The following is a 27,073-nucleotide window of genomic DNA, read 5'->3' on the forward strand; positions in this document are numbered from 1 at the left end:
CTGTATCGTAAGGCCTGTCATTGAGTTAACTAGCGGGGTTTTGATTTCCCGATTGTACATGACAAGGAGTAGGGTTTTCTCCGGGTTCTCTGGTTTCCTCCCACTGCTAAAGACCCCTACACGCAAGCGAATTATTGAAATAAAATTGAACCATATGTAAGTCCCGAAATGACCTGGTTTGTGTTGAGTGGACGTTAAACCCCATTTCTCTCTCTCTCTCTCTCATAAGATAAGATAAGGTAAGATGTTTATTGCATCAAAACGTCCAATATGGACAGCATGCATACATATACACTTAGACATAGTCATATACACATAGATAACTCAATACATTCATACAAACAGTATAATACATGTATATCAAATGCTACAAACTAATAAGTTGCATTATTATCATCCTGTCTTGTAGTAAAAATAAAATTCAGTACAGTATTGAAATATTTATTTAGGCAACAAGATGCTGATTTTATCAAATGTTTTGGGCCATTTTGATGTACGCACTGTATGTCCATAACCTGAATAATCAACAAATCTGTTCCTTTAACGCCAAACTGTAAACGTGTTTACTGTACGGTACAGGGAATAATTTTATTGCGAGTTACTCATGCTGGATAGATCCACGTCCCTTTTCCATAAACAACTGTCACTGCGTCGTTCCGGAAATGAACTTGGAAAAGAAAATCATAAGGCAGGAAAGGCGGTCTTTTGTCTGAAAACCGATTTAGCCATTTTCTTGACTTGTAATTTCACTACCAAATCAGCCATTTTGTATCTTGTGTTGTGTTGATTCATTCCTCCATCTTTACGTAATGGTGAGTTGATTTTGATACAAATTTGCCATAAAATCACACCCTGTACAAGAGCAACTCATAACTACACATTGTTTTGGGATGAGTTGTCGTGATTACATGTCATTTGGGACTCGCGTCATTTGGGACTCAAAAAAATATGACCGCGACATTTGGGACTCGGGTATACGACGTTTGGGACTTTGGTATACGACGTTTGGGACTCAGGTATACGGTGTTTGAGACTCGAGAAAAAATGGTGGACACACGACAATTGAATTATAAATATATTTTATTATAATAAATAAAAGACAACTAATGTTTTCATTTCTTTATTATTATTTATAATCTGTTCGGCCATCATCTAAAACGAAAAAGATATGTTATTACTATTTCTACATAATAATGTTTTAATTTCTGAAAAATAAAAGACAACTAACTAGTAATACTGTTTTCATTTCTTTATTATTATAATTAAAAGACAACTAATAATGTTTTCATTTCTTTATTATTATTACTATTTCTACATAATAATATTTTAATTTCTTTATTATTATTCATAATCTGTCTTCGGCCATCATCTAAAACGAAAAAAGATAAATTCTTAAGAGTCCCAAATGTCGTTTATATTGAGTCCCAAATGTCGTTTGTGTTGAGTCCCAAATGACGCCAATCAAGTCCCAAACGTCGTCAACTGAGTCCCAAATGACGTGAGTCCCAAATGACGTGATACCGTTATCTTTGGGATGAGTTGTCTGTATACCGTTTCATCCCACTACCGGTTCATCTCAGGCTGTTTCATCCCAAATTTACACAGGTCCTTTCATCTCACTTGTATTGTGTCGTTTCATCCCACAAATTTAAAAACCGATAGAACAGATCAAAGAATAAAATTGCACGTAGCATCAAATAACCCAACGTTAAAAGAAAGCATGCAGTGTCCACCTTACAACAACAGGTTCCATTGATTTACGATTTATTTTATAATTTATCACACAGTTTAGACCACAATGTGTTACCATTCACATTTTAGTATTCTAAATTGATTCTTATTCGGAATTCTTATATTTGGAGTTGTTTAGTCGAGTAGACTAATCACCGGAATTCATTTACAAATACCGGAATTCACTTAAAAAAACCTGATTCCTCCCATAAAACTAATTTATTTTAAATGTATTGCAGACCAACCCTTCCCATCACCTGCAAGGGTGTGGTAAAGTTGGTAGATTAAACCTGCTTAGTTCGGGGAAATAGATTTCTTGATTTATAACACCAGATAGGTTTTAAATAAGTTTATATATTCCACAAATAACACATGTTACAGTTAAAACAATTAAATAAAACGCGTAGTCGATGCTGGTTACTCTACATGTATATCAAAACCATGACCATGACCGTTAAACACCAGTTCTGTTGATATTACACATAACTAGAACATATAATATATTTATGTTTGGCAAGTGATGGCCCCATTTGTGGAAAAGAGCCGGTGTTGACCTTCACTATTCTGTAACATGTGGTAATGATGGCATGCATGTAATTTAGTTTTATCCCAGCTACACTTCCGAATAACCAACCAGGACAAAGAATTACAAATCACCTGATAAACAACTTTTCAGACAGACCACCTTAATCACTGAAAGACTCCAACGAGTTATCCTTTCAACTACCCAAAAAATATTAAAACTAAACCCACATAAGAAATCAGACATTTCAACCACTAAAATAAAATGAACCATAATCCAGACAATATAATTCCAGACCCTTACAATAGAAAATCCACCACCAGAAACATCTTCACTAATTTATATTAATCTTAATCTTTAAGAGGCATTTAGTAACTGGGTAGAGCAATACACAAAAAACACATACTTATGGAAAAACAGCTACTTATTTATTTGGGCGACGTTTCGAAGAGTATTCTCTCAACGTTATCAAGCTAATACAGTAATACAAGAATAATGAGATCAATATATACAGAAAACTGTAACAACAATTCATGAAACCATACAGGACAACAACAAGATCAAAGGGGTTTATTCTACAAAAACTAATTAAGTGTGAAGAGTAGCCAAAATTTATATTAGCTCAAAACCAAAACTATAAACTCACAAATTCAAAACTACCAATATTAAAGACACTGGCCAGGACATTCATAACCAATGTCAATTGACAGAGTCCCGAAATACGACCCTGTTACAAATGTATAATACATTCCGGTGATTAGTCGGGCCCTTGTTTAGTTCCATTTCGTGTACGGAAATTAAATAAACGATCAGTTTTAAAATTAATTATGGTTTCGAAATAGTATCAACCTAATTTGTCTTGTTTAAAAGGGGCTCCTGCGCAATTTAGTTGATTATTGGGTAATACGTAGAGTCCATGATGTATTTTGGCGAGTGATTAAGCTGTCAATATGTAATTATAGAATACCTTTTTATAAAGAAGATAAATGATGTTAGACATCATAAACTAACAAACAATACGAATATTCAATGTACTTTACTACAAAAACATCGGTGAACTGATCTAAAATCATAACGTCAATTAACAAACAATACGAATATACAGCAGTGAACTAATCACGGTCGTGATCGGTAATCAACAAAAATCGATGAATAAAACAATAAGTAAGTGTTTAACAGTTTATTTAACAATAAGTACAACTCAGTTAATTAACTGCTATTCTAATAACAAGGGGTTGAAACAGCCCAATAAAAAAATAGGTTGGGATGAAACCACCCAGGGTGAAACGGTCGTGGGATGAACTGACCCACATCTGCTTCTATAACCTGTATTTTAATTGTTTTCCAGTAATCCCTTAATTATGTATACTCCCCGCCTCATTCGTTCAAGAGAGATAATAGGGTAAAGAGTTGGGGAGGTGTTAATTGTAGCCCGGTTGGGGAGGTTTAGGAACTTCCAAAATCCACAATTGTAGCTTTATACAAATGAGTATTTTGGGGAATACTAACCGTAACCCTTTTAAGAGTAGTAAAAGGTAAATTAGATCCAAGGGTTAGCGTTAGTATTCCCCAAAATAGCCTACTCATTTATATAAAGCGGCCATTGTGGACTCCGAAATTTCCAAACCCCCCCAATCAGCCTACAATTAACATCTCCCAAAGAGGTACTGGTCACCCAAATTCAAATTATCAATTGATCTTCTTGAAAGTAGTAACTTGGCGAGATTTTAAAGGAATTAATTTTTCAGAAAAGAAAGAGTATTTTTTTAATATATACTTACATATTATTCTGTTGTATACTGATTTACATAAGTATATACATGTATTTTAAAAAAATATTTCGCAATGTTACTCCCTTGAATGAATGAGATGAGGAGTATACACAATTAGGGATTAATGGAAAACAATTAACAATGAATGAGTTGGTGAGTATAGCAATAAAGGGATTACTAGAACAAATTTAAAATACAGGTTAAAGAAGCTATGCACAGCCAAGGTGTGATTTTATGATAATTAAAGTATTTGAAGTGATCATGATATCCTTTCATATGGGCAAAAAATTTAATATACATTTAATATGTTAAAAATCTTGAATTTTTCATGTTTTTGATATATAATCATAAATTAATGGTACCACCTGGAATGCACTTGTAAGTGAGGAGGATTATTTTGTATTGAATACATCTGTTTATGGGCAGCCAGTGAAGGGATTTGAGCACAGGTTTAATGTGGTCGTGGTGATTAGACACGCGGCAGTGTTTTGTTCTGGTGATAAGACATGTAGCAGTATTTTGTATCTTTTGTAAGTCTTATAAGTAAAGAAATTGCAATAGTCCAGTCCAATCTACATGTGACGCTGGAACTTAATAAAGTAAAGAAATTACAACAGCCCAATGTGATTGAAGAGTTCACTTGTAGTTTAGTTGAAACTTTATCTAAGTATTTCCACACACGATCAATGTTGAACAGCTGAACATTATTACAGGCTGCTAATGATATGTTTATATATTACAGGAAACTAATGATGTTAGAACTTTAGAAAACCACTACAAAGTCCATGCTAGAGAAGAGAAAACTGATGATATAGATGAATATTGTTATGTTAAAGAAGAGAAAACTGATGATGTAGATGAATATTGTTATGTCAAAGAAGAGAAAACTGATGATGTAGATGAATATTGCCAGGTTACAGAAAAGAAAACTGATGATAATGAAACTAATGACGTACATAAATACATGTATTGTCATGTTAAAGAAGAGAAAACTGTTTATCAGTGTAAATTGTGTGACGAAGAATTTAATTTAGAAACAGATTTAGAAAAACATTGTGAAATACATGTTAGTCAATATAAATTGTGTGATGAAGAATTTGAATTAGAAACTGATTCAGAAAAACACTCTGAAGTACATGTTAAAGAAGAGAAGTCAGTTTTGCAGCATGGTAAAAATAAGGAGACACCTTTTAGCCAGTATAATGAAACAAAGATACAAAATCCAGATGTTTCCAAAGAATGTCATATTTGCGGTAAATCTTTTATTAAAAATTACTTCTTGCAAATTCATATGAGAATTCATACCGGTGAGAGAACTTGTAAATGTGATGTTTGTGGTATATCATTTATTCATAGTAGCAGTCTTCAGCAACACATGGAAACTCATTCTGAAGAAAAACCATATCAGTGTGAGGTTTGTACTACATCATTTGAAGAAAGGAGCGAACTAAAACAGCACTTAAGAATTCATACTGAATACAGACCATTTAAATGTGAGATCTGTAGTAAATCATTTAGACAAATGAGTGGACTCGGGCAGCATATGAAAATTCACACAGAAGAGAAGCCATTTGAATGTGGTGTTTGTAATAAATCATTTTATACACATAGTCATTTGAAAGTACACATTAGAATTCATACTGGTGAAAAGCCATTTAAATGCGATGTTTGTAATAAATCCTTCTTTATTAGTAGTCATCTAAAGAGACACATGAAAACTCATATTCAAGATACAGTTTATAATTGTGAGGTTTGTTGTAAATCATTTTCTCAGACGAGTCGTTTTGAAAGACACATGAAAACTCATACTGAAAATAAACTACACAAATGTGATGTTTGTAGTAAATCGTTCACCAGGAATACTAATCTGCAACGACACATGAGAACGCATACCGGCGAGAAACCCTATAAATGTGGTGTATGTGGTAAATCATTTGCTCATAGTAGTACTCTACAGTTACACATGAAAGGCCATACAGGTGAAAAAACTCACGTATGTGATATTTGTGGTAAACCTTTATCTTCTGGAGGTAAACTCCAGTCACATATGAGAACCCATACGGGCGAAAAACCTTACAAGTGTCACATTTGTGGTAAATCATTTTCTTCTCATCTTTACGGACACATGAGAATTCATACAGGTGAAAAACCTTACAGATGTGATGTTTGTAATAAATCATTCACTTTTAAAAATAATTTACAGGTACACATGAGAATTCATACTGGTGAAAAACCTTTTAATTGTAACATTTGTGGTACATTATTTAGAGAACAAGGTCATCTTCGGGAACACATGAGAATTCATACCGGTGAAAAGAAAACATTATAAATGCGATGTTAGTAATAAATCATTTACTGTGAGGTATATACAGGTCTCTCTGGATTGCCCTTTTCCCCTGTAGATATACATGTAAGTATTGGGGGTACATGTATAGTGCGCTAACAAACCCCCTTGACTACTATCGTCAAATTATCTACATCATGACTACTGTTAAGCTCCCTACTCGAGGTCGAAACTTACGATTAAAGCGCTGTAGAACAATCTCAATTTGAACTTTTATGCATGTGTAATGTGTACAGTTGTATATAGTTAGAATTTAACTGTTAAATGGTTATGTTTATGTGGTACATGCAGAGTCAGATTAAGCTTGCTTTGGACTCCTGACTGAAAATGTCACTGGGTCCCTTGAATTAACGAGTAAAAGGAAGCATATTCTGTTCTTTGTCTGTCACAATTGCAGTTTGTACAGTATGGTAGATAGATAGATTTGTTTGAGATAAACATATACAACATAATAAATGACATTATGGTACAAATTGTTTTATTGGGATCCTGGGGTTGCAGCTCAGTGAAGTTCTACTCAGATCCTACATCACTTCAATACATGTATGTCTCCTATAGACAACATCATACTAAGACATGATAAAACATGGCCCAATTTCCACATAATTTTTAGCTGCGGCAGATTCAGTTTAATGTCCTACTGTTCTGCTCCAACTGGGCTAATGAAGACGGGCATATGCCATACAGTGTACTATGGGGGAAATTTTGTCCTTACAGCTGAGTTACAGCCAAGGGATCCATTACGCGCACACAGGAGCTCGGTTTTTAATCCCTTCAAACAACTATATGTTGTCCCTTGGTCCTGCACTACTGACAACGAGGAACCATGCTGGAAAATCCAGATAACTTTCTCAGCCAACGCAGGGATCAAACAGGGGACCTCCAGGTTAGTGAGCCACCGTGTCTCCCACAGGTCTAAGACATATCCCCAATCAGTTGCTGCCAGTATTTATCTGAAAATTAGACATTTTCAAAAAAGTCAAATTTTCAATCATGTGTGGTGGGGGGGGGGGATTGGATGGCTGTTGGTTAGCTGCAACCAGTTGCTGCCAGTAATTATCTGAGAATTAGACATTTTCAAAAAAGTCAAATTTTCCATCATGTTGGGGGGGGGGGGGGGAGATTGGATGGCTGTTTGTTTGCACACTGTACCATAAAGTCTATCACTGAGTCAACTGGCATGGTTTTGATTACCCGGTTGTACATGTACGTGACAAGGAGTAGAGTCGCCTGTCCAACCTAGTGGGTTTTCTCCTGGCCCTCCGGTTTCCTCCCACTGCTAAAGACCCCTATGTGCAAGCGAATTATGGAAATAAAATTGAACCATGTGTTAGTCCCTAAATGACCTAGTTTTTTGTCGAGTGGACGTTAAAACCCATTTCTCTCTCTCTCTCTCCATCATGTGGGCACCCTTAATAGTCTACGAAAATGATCAGATCCATCCAATCTAATGGCATATATGTATATCGAAAGACCACCATGCGTGTCAACTAACCTGTTTTTTACGTCAAATTCACCACCCTTCTCCCGATCTCCCGCACGGGAGGAAATTTCCCACAGAAAATGGTCATATGCCAATGCTACTTTTACTTTCACCAAGGGATATAACCGTCTTACTTTCGTTTTATATTTGGTCTCAGACTAGCAATTCTTTGCCCATTGACTTCAATGTTGAATGGCTGTAACATCACAGGCTGTAGCTTTTTGCTCATATTCCGTTGGTTCCAATCTTTATAGGCACAATGGGGACAACATTTGGCAATCTCCCCATCATAATTTTGTAGGGGGTTGACCATTTAGATTTTTTGCTACGCGGATTTGAAGGTGACTGGGGTGAAAATCTCACTTCCGACACAATGATTGCTCTGCAGAAGGACACTTTACACCTCCTATCCCTCCGCTGTAATATCATCAGTATTAGCCAAAACTACTATGAAATTGCAAATTTGATCCCTTTTCTCCAATTCTAGACCAAAAAGTCAACCCAAAAATGCAGGAAGAGGGGAGAAAAAAATTAAGGGAAAAATTGTCTATTTATAACTCGCACTACATTCGATCATGAAATAAGGGGAAATAATTACTAGTCTTCGTCCAAATCGACCTCATGATTGGCTGAATTTGACCGGAATCTTCTAATTCCGGTAATATGCTTGACAGCCAAACGTGTGTTTGTGATTATTATTGTTTGGAGTAAATAAAGTATAATGCCTAGTAAACGTCTATGCAATTTTGACAATTCTCCCGCGAAGAGAAAACATTTCACGCCACGTGACTTCAGCGACTAGCGTGAAATCGGAAGAGTGAAATTTAGCCGACTTTCAGTCTGCGATTTTGGATTACGTTTTCATTGCATTATATTACTAGCGATAGTATTATAATACTTTGATATCGATCTCAATATTGAAAATTTATCGAAATATAAGCGCAAATACCATTAAATATGATTTATGTACAGGAGAGACTAGCGCAAAAATACCGCTCTGACGTCACGTTTCCGGGGATTTCCATTTACGCGATTACAGCCATAGACTGATAGCCTGCCTTTCATCTGATATAAATATTGTATATTTTATCCTTCAAATTATTACGACTTTTATAAGTTTTAGCGGGCTTCAGTTTTAAAATTGGTACGAGCACGTACCTTATAATATTATAAGGCCCATAGTACGAGTCAGTCTATACCGCTTATGACGTCGCTCAGATATTATGACTGAAAAGCACTTATTTGGAGTGGCGTAGTAAAGTTCTTGGGTAGCATTTTATGTATATTTTCACAAAAGTTTTCAAAATAAAAATTTCTGTCATTAAAAATATTGACCCAAAACCGAAAAATAATTTCAATTTGAACGCAGCAAAAACGAGTGCACAGTGTATAAAGTGCTAAAGAATGGTGAATGAAAATGAAGTTATTTCATGAAAAAAAAAATATCCTCTGAAGAGCACAAAAATATATATATAGTTTCTATATTTTGCAGAAAAATGGATTATGCCGCAGGCATTCGATTGAGTCTTGGCAGGAGCCACGTAAGGCTCCACCGATTGGATAACCGAAACCGGAGAACTAACGTACAGGGGGAGGGAGGTACACAGTGCCGATAGTGGATGGGGATTTCTTGTGGAGACCCGCAGCTATAGGGTGGATAGGCCCAGTTCTTTTGTAGCACAGCCGGTCAACTCAACCAGCAGGACATTTAATCCCCAGGGGTGGATACTCCCAGAAGAGAGGATTCACTGCACCCAAGGGCGGAGCCAAACCTACTCGCTCGTGGGCTGTAATAAAATAGACCGGAAAATTAAAAAAACACTGTTTTCAAAGAACATCTGCCCTCATGTTTTCTACAGGAAACCACTCTAGATAAAGGGGTTATTTCAATGTAGATAGAAGCTTTAAATTATTTCTGCCATTTGGTGGGGAGCACCCCATTTCACATAGCCTTTACTTTTAACGAAAGAGGTCTTATAAAAGATGGTTCCCTGAGGGAGGCTACCTTCCCTACTCTTAGGGCAATTTTTAGAAGATATGGGTGGCCCGAATAGAATACCTACACCCCATTCCCCTTCCGGGGCCCCTTTCAGCAGCCGGGACTATAACAGACCAAACGTAACCAAACTACACAACATAGTTCCCGTATTACTACGCTGCGAGATAAATAGATTGGCCGTCTGTCAGACGGTCATCTAACTCAGTTATTTCAACTACGGAAAGACAACAGATATCACAGATTAATTACGGTAATTGGATTACTTTAATTACGGACATAACTAGGCAGCCAAGTTGGCTGAAAATACAATACGGCTCACAAATATTGCAGCTAGGGTGTGTAGGGCAATGTGTATGAATGAGTGGATGAATTGTAAAATTGTTTTATTGTGATTTTGTAAATATTCTTTTGTATAAATAGTTTTATACTTTCTTCTTGGAAGCTGACATCCGCATCAAAGGCAATACATATCTGGACTAAGACTAGTAATTATTTCCCCTTATTTCATGATAGTGCGAGTTATTAATAGACAATTTTTCCCTTAATTTTTTTCTCCCCTCTTCCTGCATTTTTGGGTTGACTTTTTGGTCTAGAATATGAGAAAAGGGATCAAATTTGCAATTTTATAGCAGTTTTGGGTAATACTGGTGATATTACAGCGGAGGGATAGGTGTGTAAAATGTCTTTCTGCGGAGCAATTATTGTATCGGAAGTGAGATTTTCACCCCAGTCAACTTCAAATCCCCGTAGCAAAAAATCTAAACGGTCAACCCTCTACAAATTTATGCTGAGGAGATTGCCAAATGTGGGTCCCCATTGTGCCTATAGAGATTGGAACCAACGGAATGTTGAGCAAAAAGCTACAGCCTGTGTTGTTACACCCATTTAACATTGAAGTCAATGGGCAAATAATTACTAGTCTGATACCTGATCCGTTTCAGAGTTGTCTGGGTTGGATAGATCCAATATTCTATTCAATATACAACCGATTTCCTGCTTTTGTTTCAAAGCTATTTCCGGATCCGCACTGTACCGGAATTGAACTTCTGAAACAACAGAAACATATTTTCCTCTTCGTTTTCTTTCTTTCTTTCTTAATGCCAATCGCTCTCTTAACTCTCTCTCAGTCGATCATTAGCCAGCATTGGCACATTCGACGTATTGATACAGAACTTGACTAATTGCGTTGTTTAGATTGGACACATATACAAGCACAGACTGTAGCAGACGATTGACCATTATGATTTAGACGTGATCGACTATTTAGCAGCAGTTTACACACAAAATAATGGTGAGTATATTGGTTTAAATATTGTGACTACGTAACTTCCCTGAAGTTGATATCTTTGACACGTTTCTAACATTATAGGTTGGTTTGGCTCTCCCAAACTCAACCGTATATTGATGGGTTGCCTAAACTCAACTACATTTATGGGTCGCCAAACTGTATATATTCTTGGAGTGCACATGCTCTGTTGATAGGGTGCCCCTTGGCCGAAACTTTTCCCTTCTAAAAGTTGTACTCGACACGTTGAATGTGCACGCTTCAGTGACGTAACTCTAATTGATTTCAGACGAGTCTCAGACTCTCTTTGTGTCTATAAATAGCCACAGCTCGTGAAATTCTCAACACTTGTAATAACTATTACAGACGTAAAAAATCTATTGTTGACGATTCTGAATAGCAGTAATATTTAGTAGGGCTGCAACGATACACCAGGCCACGATACGATGCGCATCACGATTCATACCCCACGATACAATTAATATCGCGATGCAGTTTTCTCGGTCCACTGAACGAATTCCATTCTTGTCATAATTTACGGGAAATCCAAAAAACTCCCATACTTGTGACTTATACTTGACAGGGATTTTCAATTTCTACATTATTTTTGTCGCCCGTACGACCTGAATTTGTTGACGAATGCATCATTATTAAAAATATTCTGTTGCTGAATCAATTCAATGGCTGGCTCGTATTGCTACAACAATTTCAGCAAATGGAAAGCTTTCTCGTTGTCAGGTCAGTCGTAAATGAGAGAATGGCAAAGAAAATAACAATACGAAATTTGAATGTCAAAATATTATTATACATTGAAAATATAGAAAAGATAATTGTGCTGATCATTGTATGCACCTATCACCATTCTTGCACAGTAGTCTTATTACAAATCGCATATTACTGACGTATGTATAATAATATGTTGTATGTTTTTTCCGCATATTATTCAAGTGTGTAATTTGCAAGTAACCTAATTTCATGCCTGACTTGCTTATCCAGACTGATATTTTATTTTATTCTTGACGAAATAGCTGAAAGTCTCGAATTATTCACGTGCCGAAAGCGAGTTAACACGTACTCGCTGAAAGTAAAAAAAATTATTTTACTCATAGACTTATTTAGGCATTCCTCGTTAGGATATTTAAACGACAGAATGTCAGTCTATTTTTTTTTTAATTTTGGATAACGAATAGCGATACGGACATTGATTGTATCGTGCATCGTGGATTTTTAAACTATCGCGGTTCATCGATGAATCGTTGCAGCCCTAATATTTAGCTTTTTGGTTATTACTGCAGCTTTAGAAATTACGCTCGTTTTATTTTTTAAATTGCTTTATCATTAACTAGACCGTTAGGAGTGGCATCTTTTGGTTTAGTACAAATAATATCTCTGAATAACGCGGGTTGGGCAGGAAAATGATACTAGCAGTAGTTTCATTTTACTTTTACAAGGTTCTTAAAACAATTGTTGCATCGCCCACCGGGCGTTAAATTTGTAAATTCAATTTCTTGTTCTAGCTTTCTGTCATGTTTCGTAAAAAAGTAGTCTTGATTATCCCGGCCTGTCAATCAGACGGAGAATGGTCGGTAGACTGGTTAAGTGAGACTAATTTCAAAACAAGGGCACGTAACCTATTTTTTGCTCAAAAGTGTCTGGATGTCATGGACGACACTCCGAACCATTTTTCAGTGTATTATTTATAGATGGTTAAATGGTCATATCTTATTAAGTACAACATGACCGTCTATTTAGTGACTATAATTGTGCGAAACTGGTTTAAAGCTTAGTATATATATAAGTATTGTGGTGTAATTGTCGAGATATTTGGAGATATTTATTTATGGTGGGGCAGCCTACTGTTGATTAGCTCAAGTGGGGATTTTTATTGCACATGAGAGATGGTTGCTTGTCTAGCAGACCAGTTGATAACTCTTTCCAAAGTTTCTATCATAGAAGGGGGTTGGTTGTCTATAGTGGTTTAACGTGTGCACATGAAATCAAGGTCTGTGATGGGAGTCAAGTAGCATGATTTTGATTACCCACTTGTGACATTGAGTTCGGTCACCTTAGATAAGAAACCTCCTCTCTCAACCCTCCCGTGTTTTGAGATAAGAGATGGTGCTATATAGTTTTACCTGGCAAACCCCGACGTGACACATCAGGCTTCATTAAGCACAATTGACAATATATTTCATCAAAACAACAATTGATTATTGTTGGGTTGTCTGTAGTGGTTTAACGTGTGCACATGAAATCAAGGTCTGTGATGGGAGTCAAGTAGCATGATTTTGATTACCCACTTGTGACAAGGAGTTCGGTCACCTTAGATAAGAAACCTCCTCTCTCAACCCTCCCGTGTTTTGAGATAAGAGATGGTGCTATATAGTTTTACCTGGCAAACCCCGATGTGACACATCAGGCTTCATTAAGCACAATTGACAATATTTTTCATCAAAACAACAATTGATTATTGTTGGGTTGTCTGTAGTGGTTTAACGTGTGCACATGAAATCAAGGTCTGTGATGGGAGTCAAGTAGCATGATTTTGATTACCCACTTGTGACAAGGAGTTCGGTCACCTTAGATAAGAAACCTCCTCTCTCAACCCTCCCGTGTTTCGAGATAAGAGATGGTGCTATATAGTTTTACCTGGCAAACCCCGACGTGACACATCAAACTTCATTAAGCACAATTGACAACATTTTTCATCAAAACAACTGATTATTGTTATTTATAACATTTCAGCCACATCCAAGTACAAATAAGCATAAAGTCCTACCTGAAATGGGTACAAATCATCGTATTTAAATGAGGCATTGTGAGCCGTTACTAAAAAGCCATTTTACAATGTTGCTTGTTATTGAAATAGGCCATTCGGCACACCTCAGTTAACGTTGTTTCCTTACAACCCTGCAATGAAAGCTCTACACACGTTTCGAACAACACTATTTTGAGAATTTCTTTCTAAAAGCGGCAAGTTTTAATAATAAATGTAAGTAAACCGGTAGCTGCATCACATTGTGTAGGTGTAGCTACATAACATCATGGACAGTCCATGATTACTTACCGTCAAACAGCCATGGTTATGTGTAGGGTACCGGATGCGGTCCAGATGTCAAGGTTTTCCAAATGAAAAGAAGCATGTACAATGAACATCGATGTTGTTTTCAAGTCAGATAAAAACGTTGCTCCATTAATTATTTTAAACACGAAAATTTGGAATTAGGTGATAGTTGTGTCACTACATGTATTATCGACCTCTGTAAGTTTAATTAGTCATAATAGTATATTATTTTATTTTTAAGATGTTACATGTATTAATAAAAAAATTGAGTTTGCCAGGTGAAACTAAAGGCACCGAAACATAGCTATATCAAATACATCAGTATACAGTATCTTAAACGATTTTAACTCTGTTCTCGTAGCTAGGTCACCTGTCCAACCTTGTGGTTTTCTCCAGTTTCCTCCCACCGTAATTTTTAGTGTTGATCAACTTATTGTAAACAGGATTGAAAAAAAAACATGTTAATTCAGCATTGCAAATATTATCAAATCTGTAGTTAAACTTGTAATTATTCTTAACGAACAGTGCTTGAAAGAATGTTAGATTATTTTAGTATGCCACCACCAAAATGCTCCAAGACTACACATGATACTGACATCAGCACTCGTTCATCAGATGATCATACATACATGTACTTAGTTGTTAAAGTGATTTCCGGTTTCACAATAGGTCTACCTCAAAAGTCTGCAGCAGAGAAAACTTTCGAAAAGCATAAAATTTAATTCACTTGAAAAAGGTAGATCTTTTAGGGATGAAAGGAAATTTTCAAATCCTTCGTTAAGGCATGATGCAGCTACCCAAACGTATGTTTTGTTCCACATGTGAATCGGCTAAATTCATTCACAACTGGTTGTAGTGTACTAAAAAAGGAAAGAATTAGTGCTAATCTTTCAAGTAAAGTTACATGTAACTACCGGTACTTGTTTGTTTTGTTCATGATTGTGAATATATGTATATACATGTATGCTACATGTATTTCAGTTTTCTGTTAGGGATAATTAAATGTGTTTTGCACAGGAAACAAGAGCCACAAAGTTGCCCATCAAGTCTTAGGAACTGGTAAAGGTATGGTTAAAGCTGCCATGAAGAATGTTTTATTCAAGGCATAGCATGACCTAACCTACCCAATTCCATTCTGCAAGACCTCAACAATCCGTTGATTGAACGTTGTGTCAGTCATTTACAGTCCTTAAATATGGATAAACATACAAGTTACACTCATAATGTTCTTGAATTTCAACAAACATGGCAGATGTAGTGTTGGATGAACTGGTAGATAAAGTTAAAAAAGTCAAATGATTCTAGCCTGCGAATTGATGAATCAACAGATGTTCAGTAGATAAAAATTTAGTAATTTGTGTAAGATACTTGTTTAGTCCTAGTACGGAATATACATGTAACAGTAGGACGTTAAACCCCATTTCCAATCCTAGTAATTTGAATGCTTGTTTTGAAGAAAATGGAGATGCTGTTATATTGAGTAATTTGTGTAAAATATTTGATAATAGTAAAATAGATGTAGCATTTGTTGATAACATTGTAGATTATGTAAATTTGTTGAAACTTGATACTTTTACTTTGTCTGAAGAAGTTATGGTACATGCATTTAGAAATTATGTACAGGTTTCTGACTTCGATGATGATTATATTACTGCTGTTTGTAAATTTGCCCTAATGCAAACTGATTCATTCCCAAGTATTTGTAATATTAGTAAGCGCTTGCTCACAGATCCTGTGGCAACTGCAGACTGTGACAGAGGGTTTAGTCGACAGAATATTATCAAAAAATAAATACAGAAATTCTTTAAAAACAAATACCCTTTGTATACCCTATTTTTCGGTGTATTAGTTGCACCTTTTTTACCATATATTTTTATTTATAGAAGGGGTGTGCCTAATACATAGTGTTAAGCAAATCGAGGCTTTTCCCAGTGTCAACATCGAAGTCCGAAGTTATGTCGACATTTTTCGTGCAATAAAGATGGCGGCCATTTCAGCTACCGCTATTCCGTATACCATAGTCATAAACGACAATGCTAAGCAGTGGTTGTAATTTTACTGATACCCGTAACCGTAACACATAAGGTGTCTATTGAACAGGGCCCGCTTCAACGGACCAAACCTAACCAAACTACACGACACCAAAGTTCCCGTATCACTACGTTGGTATCGTACGTAACTAACGTACGAAAATTAAATGGTAGCTGGCTTTTTTTTCTCACGTATACAGTGAATGGCCATTTTGCTCAGTAATCCCAGCCAGAATTTGGCTATTTTTTTAAAATTGCGTTAAAGTTTTAAATTTTTGTTTAGAACTGAAATAAATTAACTTTTAGTCAATCCCCACGCTAAAAACATTAACAGAATTGATTGTGTATATCTGAAATAGACATGACCGAAGCACAAAATAGTGCCAATATGCTGACGTCAAATCTAGAGTTGTAGATGATGTTATTTTTGTGAAAAATCATTGGAAGAAGCGATAAGACGTTCTGTACGGATTATACAGTCCTAAAGGCTGCAAAAAGGCTATTGTTTACAATTTAACATTGTGTCTTGTACTGTTGATAATGATCATAATGATGGTGTTTACATTTTGTTTGTTGATGTGACCTCATGACCTGTAACGTTTAGATAACGTCATATGCATATCATGGCTATTCACTGTGTCAGAGACACTTCTCTGCAGGTAGGGTGAGTCTGTCGTTCAGATTGCGTTGGTATATAAATAGATTTGACCGTCTGCCAATCAATCTTTTTCAACTACGGAAAAACCAACAGTGCACAGATGGAATTACGGTAATTGGATTACTTTCTTTTCTGGACATAACTCGTTGGCTGAAAATACAACATTGGTAGTACTGACAAATATTTATTTGAATAATTTGTCCGAAATATAGAGGCAGAGAGAATTAGGATAATTTGAAATAAAAGTTAATAGTTCCTTTATCAAATTTTATTTCGGCAATTTAATTGAGAAGGGTTGTATTTGTGAGCGTGTGTTCGAATTTCCGAATACATTTCATTTGCACATTGTTGATAAATTTATACAGTAGCAGTCCATGTGCGTTGTGGGGGCGTATTATTTGACTGCCTATTAAAGAGCAGTCCTTTATATAGGGTATACAAGTATTAACTATATGTGGCTAATTAATTGTTGCATTTATTGGGTGAATAAATCCAGTATTGCATTGGGAATATTTTTGTTAGGTTTATAACTTAAATCTAGATGATTTAACTGGATATAATTTCATATAAGGTAAACGTCAACACGTGTACCAGGGATGAATTTTTGAGTCTGGGCGCAAGCCCCGTGGCCACAGACACAAGCCAAGTCGTCCACACGAAAAATCTGGTTAAGTCGTCCACGCGACATAGTTTACTTTCGGGACACATAAGGTATTCTTAATTAGTATGGTTTTTCTGCGTGATCACCCTTTCTCCCGGCAAATAAACAACAAAGTAAATCATTTTATTCAATAAATAACAAATTCATAAACAAATTTAACAAATTCAATATAACAATTTCATTAATATAACAATTTCATTAATATAACAAGCCCTATGCACAAATGAATTTCTACACCGCCACTAAACGACCCACGTCCTTCAAAAGCCCCGATACACTTTTTTCCCCTGTTCATACAATTCCTATATTTTAAAGATTTTCCCTGCTATTGTCTCAAATTTTTTCCTTTGTCGCCGCTTTAATTTATTTTCCGATACCAGTCTTTGTTGTAGCTCTGCAGTTTTCGATTCGTCGTGTAAAAGTTTGATGAGAAAGTAGAATTGGAGATTATTTCTTGCGGCCTTGTGATTTATTCTGCGATGCCATCCCTCGACGTCGTTGTTGGTTCTAATTGGTTGTAAAAATACACACCAGTTTTCGACGTCCCAGGATTGAATCGATCCATGTCCTCTGAATGTACAAAAAAAAATTCTCTCAGTAATTCTGTTGTTGCATATTTTCCTGTAGTTTTAAGAACGCAGGTGAGATGTGCTCTGCCGGAAGAAAGGGGAGTGCGAAGATCTTCCGTATGGTGCGGTATACAGCGTCCTTTTCCTTATAAGCCTGTTCCTCCACCTTTATGTAGACGGCCTGGCACCAGTGGAAATTGCAGCCTCGAATACAGGTATCTGAAAATACGCTCTGGAATCCACTCCACACCCCCCTTTCAAAATCCGCCACAGCACATCTCAACTTGAGGTTATCGGCAGACATTTCCCGTATGACCTCGAACACCTAAAATGACATAAAAAATATCAATATTTCATACTTTATATGACAAAAATATCAATATTTCATACTTTATATACAAAAATATCAATATTTCATACTTTATATGACAAAAATATCAATATTTCATACTTTATATGACAAAAATATCAATATTTTATATGAATTAATATTTAATTTCAGTATTTGACTTTATATGACAAAAATATCAATATTTTATATTTGTATAATCCTGTGTTCGACGTTTCGACATCAAGCAGTACAGCAGAGGTAACTGCTTGATGTCATCCCCTGACCGGACAAACCCATGGAGTGAAAACAGTTGAGTGAATGGCCTTTTCACGACTTTGAAGGTGGCATCCATATACCATGTTTTAGTCTCTTTCAATAAATCCAGCTGTTTGTCTGTTGCAAATATTATATGTCTATATTTTCCCACCCGGATATCCCGCCTGAAAAACCCTTCTGGTAGGCTTTCTTCTTGTAACTTAAAATGAATAAATTATTGTAACCGAAAAAAATGAATAAAATACTAGCTAATCAGTAACTACTCTTCCAATATTGGGGTTGGTCTCGTATATTCGACGGCCTCGACATCAATATTCATCTCACTTTCACCCTCATCCATCTCTAAACCACCATCGGCCACATCATCTAATTCCACATCATCCTGATCCATCTCCATACCACCATCGACCAAATCATCCATTTCTTCCCCTCTCACCTCGACATCAGCCTCCAGATCACTCGTGAAGGATGGAGCGTTGGGCAGTTCTATCAGACAATCTTGACAATAAAACTGCACACTCTCCAACTCTCCACGAACGATCTGACGATACGTCTCCCGACTCATGGCCGTATTGCAAATGCGATGTTGCCAGCGGTCACAACCATTGCATTGCAATGCTTCTTGTCGGGGACGCACGTCCTTGGAGCAAACTACACAGACACTAGTCATAGTAAATAATTAGAGCTTATGATATAGATCAGTAAGAACTAATGAAGGTAATGAATCTTCTTTTCAACTACGGAAAAACCAACAGTGTACAGATGGAATTACGGTAATTGGATTACTTTCTTTTATTGACATAACTCGGCAACCATGTTGACTGAAAATACAACACACCATTTGCCGATAGCGGTTCAGCATTAACGGTGTTTAAAAATATCTGCAAAATTATCGTTATTATTTCTGTTATTCCTACGCAATTGATGACATTTCTGCTATTCAGTATGTGTACCGGTACTGTTAGTCATTACCGACAATCCAAACAGGGTCCCGTTCAATGTCAATGATCTTGTCAGTCAAGGTGACGAAAAGGCAGGGCTTACAACAGACATGCATTTTCATTGGCTTTTAGAAAGGTAACGTCTATTGAACACCCGCTCCAGTATACCGCAAGCCATTGGTATCGTCTTTTACGGTGACAGCGTTAAACTGGCAGAATGTTGAGGAACTGCTATCTAAGCGTTCGAGTAAAATATATTTAATGACATAAAATGTAACGTAAGTATAATAAAAACGAACAGGTTCTTCAGTTTTATCGATCATCATGTGAAAAGCACAATATTTTATAATGCAAAGAGTTTTAGCACAGTATAGTTTCGAGTTTGAATAATCCGGGAGCCACGGTGGCTAGGTGGTTAAGACCCTGGCTCGCTAGCCTGGAGGTCGGGTGTTCGATCCCTGCATTGGCCGAGAAAGTTCATCTGGATTTTCCGACGTGGTTTCCCCTTGTCAGTGGTGCAGAACAGAGGGTCTGACAAGGACAGCTGTCTAGTCCTTCGGAGGATACGAAAAACCGAGGTCCTGTGTATACATTAGAATGCACGTAAAAGATCCCTTGGCAGTTGGAATTCGATATAAGAGTAGGTGATAGTGACGCTGCCCGGGCAAAATTTCCCTCATAGCACACTGTATGGCGTATGCCCGTCTTCATTAGCCCAGTATAGGAGCAGAACAGTAGGACGTTAAACCCCATTTCATTTCATTTCATGAATAATCCTTTTTTGTGTTATTTTAATGAATATCAGATTTCGTAAAGCCATTAAATTCTTCATCATCTTCAAAAATACGTACAATGTCTGCCACTTTAAGTTCAGGGACGTTTTCGTCGGTATAATAAATATCAATTTCATCTTGGGTATTGGCTTCATAGTTGTCTGCTTCTTCGACCACCTTTCTTCTTTTCTACCATTTCGTCCCAAAGAAGATCATCTTCGGTTCCATCCATAGCATTGGATATACAGCACGCACTTCTTGAACGAGTTAATCATTTCAGGATTTATCGACTCCCACAACTCAACTGCAAATAACATTTAATTCTCGCTTTCTGCTCGCACCCCATTTTGTATACAAGTGCTCGTCGCCTGACATCAGGTCTTGCCACAGCTGCCTCAGTTTTACTTTCACAGGTTTGTTAATGGAAACATCTAACGGCTGTAAGATACTGGTCATACCCCCAGGAATTATTACTAAATCTGTATTATACTTTCTCTTTAGATCTCGCTTTACTCAATCATATCATCAAAATCTTGGGGCAGTTTCTGGTAGATATGCGTTCTTCGACGAATGGATAAGTCGTGTTGATTGAGAAATCTATACACCCAACTTGAAGTTGCCTTGAAGCTTGCATATTTGGCTTTGCCCTTCGCCAAGGGGGCAAATCTTCTTGACGGCTGTCATTAACATATTCAACTAATTCTTTCTCAATTAGTGGATAACGTGCGGCGGCCAATCTGTTCGCTTCTTTACTTGGTTTCATGTCACATTTCTCCTCCAACGTCTCACGTTCGACTCACCCAAACTAAATTCACAACCCGCGATACTGTTACCGTAACTCGATCACCCCTAACTTTTCCTTAGCGGCATAAGCGGTTCGTCGCGTATCCATTCCAGATTTAAAGTCCAATACAATAAATATCATATTGTGGACAGATTGGTTTAGTTAGACTTAAAGGGTTGAATATTGGTAAAACACAAAATAAAAAAAGTCACCGTAAAACACTTATAAAATCGCTGTCGTGAGAAGAGAGGATGAGATGGAAGGTTCACTGGTATTTTATATACCTTGGGTGTTTTCGTTGAGTAAAACTGTTATAATTTTAACTTAAAAGCGTTTTAATATACCGAATGTTTTCATACAACATGGATTCAGTGATTGATCCATTGTTATTATTTACCGGTATAGTTAATTATCTACCTGTGGTATGTCTTTAGCAGGTAACAAAGGGAGGGCAAAAAGCTATCTTACTGGTTATACGCAGTCTGAAAAACAAAAAATTCGATATCAATAATATGATTTTTTGATATTAGAACACCGCAATTCAATTTTATGATTGTTACCTTACCTGCAGTCCCCTTTCTTGCATTTTTCTCCGTAATGCTTGTCCTGATTCAAAATTTACAACAAATGAGGTAACTGGCGGATGAAGTAGAAGTTATCGAACTGCTAAAAACACCGAAAAAAAGAAATCATTTTAAAGTTAAGTTCACTCAATACAAACTAGGTCATTTCTGGACTTACATATGGTTCAATTTTATTTCAATAATTCGCTTGCCCGTAGGGGGTCCTTAGCAGTGGGAGAAAACAAGAGGACCCGGAGAAACCCCATAGTGTTGTACAAATCATGCTAGAGCCTACATAAACCCCCTTTAAACTTAATTCAATATCAAATCGCAGTTTCTAGTATTTTTATTGCGTGGTCCGAATCAGCCCCATAGTGGTCCGAATGAGTCTAGTGGTGGTCCGAATAAGCCTAGAATGTGGTCCGATTCCGCCATGGTCCGAATCAGCTTAGTGTCGTCACCGTATACTTTATGTTGTTTGTAGTTCACAAAATCATTTCCTTGACAGGTATTAAAAATGCTACTGTATTACGACACTGATAGATCTAAATACATGTAGCTACAATCTAGGTATTGTCATGACGCGTGTAGTGGGCGGGGCAATGGACGCTATCGTTTGGTTGTCAGTTGTTTGCATAGCGTAAAGTAAACTAGAATTGTGTTCTCGTTTACCGGTAGTCAGGATTTAAGTCGTGAGCATAATGTAGCTGATCATGAGAAATTGTTTCTACAGTTATTTCATTTGTTTAACATCAATACCTATTCATTTGTTTAACATCAATACCTATTCATTTATCACAGCCATTTGCTCATGAATTTAAGACGGCCATGTTTGTTGTGGGCGGGACATTAACGACAAACTTGACTACCGTACGAGCGCCAGAATTACCGTAAAGTTATGCAATAATGTAGTTGAAAGTTATAATTAATATAGAGTTTTATACAATTGACAACAAATGTATATAGAGATTTTTATTTCATAATATATAAAGTCTGATGCGGCTAAATATCGGTAATTGTTATAACTGTAGACAACAGGGGCCCGAACAATACAGTTTGGTCCAGTTACTGGAGATCGCTGGTGGATTTTAGACATGTATGATTTCTTCAAATGCCACTGGAGAAGAGCCGCCGAAATCATGCACTTTTATTTTTTCCTGAAACACCTCTGCACCTTATCAACGCATGCGCCTAATACACCGAAAAATATGGTTGGTAAAGTGGTTACCCCAGATTTTGAAAAAGCTTTCAAAAAAATGTGTCTCTGCAAAGTAAAGAAGCATTTTGTAAATTATAACATCGTATTTATATATTATGTATTTATATTGAATGTAAAAATGTAATAAAAATTATTTAAAAAAAAACCTACCAGATATTTTTTATTTTTGGTGGCAGAAAAAATATATGGTTAATAAATCAGTGAATATTGGCCCAAAGAAAATAGAACCCAGAGTGAGCAGTGGTCTGGGGGAATTGATAATACTCTTGTGTACTGAATAAGTACATTAATTTTATATAGAATAAATATAAGAAATATATAAATAATCTGGCTACAAGTTTCTGATTAGGCGAATGATATTTGTATTTGGCTAAAATTTAACTAAAGGGTTTGGGAAGCCAGATCATTCCTTGATTATAAACTTGAGTCCCCGCATCACATTTGTCCATATAATAATAACCACTTGCCACCCAACCACCCTATTTATCATAATAACAATGTTAGGCCATAGATTTAGAGCCATTTTTGTCTGTCTGATCTGCCAGCTAATTTGAGAAAACAAATTGTTCATGAAGATAGGCTATGAGATTACCTCTTAAAATTTGTGACAAAAATTTTCTTTGCAGCCCCTTTAATCCCACCCAAGTCTGAAATTCTCTTCTAAGATTTTCTTCTACGTAGCTAAAATTATTTTGTTCTAAGTAAAGTGTGGTGTGATGAATGTTCAAAAATACCTTTCTCAGACTGTATACATAAAGTATTGTGATAGTTGTTTTTAATTGATAATCTCTGTGATATTTGTTTTTATTTATGTATATATAGATTACTATTGTGATTATTATTTAGTTTGTCTCGTATAACTCATCATATGTTTGGCGCAATATAGCCCGGTTGGTGCTGACGTGCCATAAAACTACATTTCATTCATTCATTCTCAGACTGTGAAAATTGTCATTGATTTTACGATAATTGTTGCCATTTATCGGCACTAAATAACTGTTAATGTTGTATTTGATAGTTTAATGTGAAATCGTAAACTACAACTGGACACAACAGCTCAACATTTATTATATATTACAGGACACAAATGATGTTATAACTTTTATAGGTTTACAGAAAATTTTTATATACAGGAAGCTTATGATGTTATAACTTTTATATATTACAGGAAACTAATGGAGTTATAACTTTTATACATTACAGGATGTCAAAACATGTCATCAGTGTGTTGTATGTGATGAAATTTTTCAACAATATGATGATTTTGAACAGCACCATAAAATGCACTTAAAGGAAAAGAAAAGTGAAGATGAAGATGAATATTGTCATGTTAAAAAAGAGAAAAGTGAAGATGAAGATGAATATTGTCACGTTCATTTTAAAGAAGAGAAAACTGATGATGTAGATGAATATAGTCATGTTAAAGAAAAGAAAACTGATGATATAGATGAATATTGTCATGTTAAAGAAGAGAAAACTGAAGATATTGAAACTGTTTATCAGTGTAATTTGTGTAATGAAGAATTTAGATCCGAAACTGATTTAGAAAAACACTGTGAAATACATGTTAAAGAAGAGGAGTCTGTTTTAAAGCATGATACAAATAGAGAGACAAGTTTCAGCCAGGTTAATGAAACAGAAATAAAAGATCAATCAACTTCAGAGAAAGGTGTAAAATGTGATGTTTGTAACAAATCATTTACTAAGAAATATTACCTTAAAATTCACATGAGAATTCATACTGGAGATAGGCCCTATAAATGTGATGTTTGTGGTAAATCATTTACCAATAATAGTGACCTACATAGGCATATGAGAATTCATGCTAAAGAAAAACCATATAAATGCGATGTTTGTGGTAAATCATTTACTCAGTGTCCCAATTTACAAATACACACCAGAGTCCATACCGGAGTGAAACCGTTTACATGTGATGTTTGTAGTAAATCATTTAATCGGAAAGGTGATCTTCAGAGACACAAAACTATGCATTCAGGTGAAAAACCATATATATGTGATGTTTGTGGTAAATCCTTCAGAGAAACAGGTAATTTAGGGCAACACATGAGAACCCATACAGGTGAAAAAACTTATGCTTGTCTTGTTTGTAGAAAAACTTTTACTAATAGTAGTCATCTACAGAGACACGTGAGAATTCATACTAAACAAAAACCTTTTTCATGTGATGTTTGTGGTAAATCATTTCGTCAAAGTGGAACTCTTCAGATACACTTGAGAACTCACCCTGGTTAAAAAATCGTTTCATTTTTATTTTTTTTGTGATTTTATTATTTATTGAGAATTATAATTTACAAGCACAGAGAAGAGTATATTGATCAGCAGTAAATATTCACTTCTCCGCTACTATCACTGTAAGAGATGATGTCAGCTCTAAGTATGACCTATTTATCTTCTCCAAATTAAATTCTAAAACAATTTTTTTAAATTATTAAGAAAAAAATAATAAGTTGCTAAGGTATATCTAGATACAAAATATTGTAAATGTGTACGTAAAATGAGTAAACGACACCAATTCTGCGGGGAACAGTTTGTGTTACTTTGTTTGATGTAAACAGCATAGGTGTTATACGACCAAGATTAAAATTATACCTCGTTAAAATCACCGTAATTAAACTTGTCAACGATGGGGAAGCAGTAGCTGAATATTCAATTTTAATAATAAACTGTAGGACGTTAAACCCCTGGTTAGTGTAAGCCACAGCTTATTTCATTTAATAATAAATTGTCAATAATATTTGTAACCTGTATTTCTGTTATATTTATTTATTTATTTAAAAAAAAAACATCAACAAATTACAATTTCAGTTCCCCACTTGCACATCGCCTGTCCAACCTTGTGGGTTTCCTCCAACTGCTAAATACATGTACCCCTAGGTGCAAGCGAGTTATTGAAATAAAATTGAACCATGTGTTAGACCCAAAATGATTTAATTTGTGTGCAGTGGGTCTGTCTCTCACTCTCTCTCTCTTTCTCTCTCTTCCCCCACCTACTCAATCTATATAAATATGCTTTACGCTGAAAGTTTACAGTATCTATAAAGTCTCTATACATGTATAAGCAAGGTACTGTAAGAGTTTGTGCTCTTGAACCATGTATTAATATATTGTATATTGTTTGAATTAAGATGAATATAAGAATATCAATCTGTGTTCTTGAACCGTATATTAATTTGTTGTGTATTTTATCCAATTTTTGTTTGTATTTAGATGAATTTTACTCTGATTGAATAAAATATTATTTAAACCTGCAAAACAACATGTTTTACATAACAGCAACATTGAGGGGAAACCCCAAAGAATATAAGATAATATAGTTTTCAAGAAGATATGGTAATATAGATTTATAGTACCTATGGCAGTGGTGGGCAAACTAGAGCCTACATCTGAAAATTTATGAGTAATTTCATCTCTAAATGAAATAAAAAATCGAAATTGCTCATTGTTGGCCCAAACTCCAAACAGGCATTATTCTCTGTAGGATTAGTAATCTTTGTAGGTCTATTTATAGTTTGCAACCACTCAATAACCTAGTTGCCTAATTGAGGTCACTAATTGACTTGTGCCTACTTTCATTTTAGGTTATTGTTTGATTCGTTGACATGCTTTGATTTTTCTCTGACTATTACTATGGAGCCGAATAAAAATTTCAAAAATGTTGATACAGAGGTTGCATTTTTTAAAGTCATATGTCTAAAAATTGTTAAAATAAATCCTTTAAGTACATGGAATCTATTAATCCTATTACACCTATTAATCCTATAATTCACTATTGTCATTTGAGAAATTTGCAAATATATCCTGTTTATGTTGAAACATCAACGTTGAGCTTTGCCAATTATAATGCGTATAGAACACAGGTAAGGTAATTCTGCTAATATATCCAGTTTACTTATTATTTTAAGTGAAGTATTGTGTTGACGAGACTTTAATTTACTTTCCTTTTGATACACACACGGCGAAAATTACAAATTCAATTAAGCGTTGCGTGGGGCGTTTCTGAGTTGTTCGCGTTGGATAGATCCATGCCTATATTCATTATACAACCC

General features: G+C 35.7%; 2 protein-coding genes and 1 pseudogene across 2 annotated transcripts; 2 read left to right on the forward strand and 1 right to left on the reverse strand.

The window, feature by feature from the left end:
* Window positions 1-638: 638 nt before the first annotated feature.
* LOC126819505 (zinc finger protein OZF) lies at window positions 639-6,826 on the forward strand. The gene is made up of 2 exons (XM_050547613.2): window positions 639-812; window positions 4,769-6,826. Exons 1-2 carry the CDS (start codon window positions 810-812, stop codon window positions 6,353-6,355), a joined length of 1,590 nt encoding a protein of 529 aa, XP_050403570.1. The 5' UTR covers window positions 639-809; the 3' UTR covers window positions 6,356-6,826.
* A 4,007-nt stretch (window positions 6,827-10,833) lies between these two features.
* LOC126819537 (zinc finger protein 239) lies at window positions 10,834-26,407 on the forward strand. The gene is made up of 2 exons (XM_050547669.2): window positions 10,834-11,143; window positions 24,175-26,407. The coding sequence occupies exon 2, from the start codon at window positions 24,288-24,290 to the stop codon at window positions 25,257-25,259; it is 972 nt and encodes a 323-aa protein (XP_050403626.1). The 5' UTR covers window positions 10,834-11,143; window positions 24,175-24,287; the 3' UTR covers window positions 25,260-26,407.
* LOC130012373 (uncharacterized) lies at window positions 17,284-19,396 on the reverse strand (annotated as a pseudogene).
* Window positions 26,408-27,073: the final 666 nt, after the last annotated feature.

Source organism: Patella vulgata, chromosome 4 (assembly GCF_932274485.2).
Source record: "Patella vulgata chromosome 4, xgPatVulg1.2, whole genome shotgun sequence".
Taxonomy (NCBI): Eukaryota; Metazoa; Mollusca; class Gastropoda; family Patellidae; genus Patella; species Patella vulgata.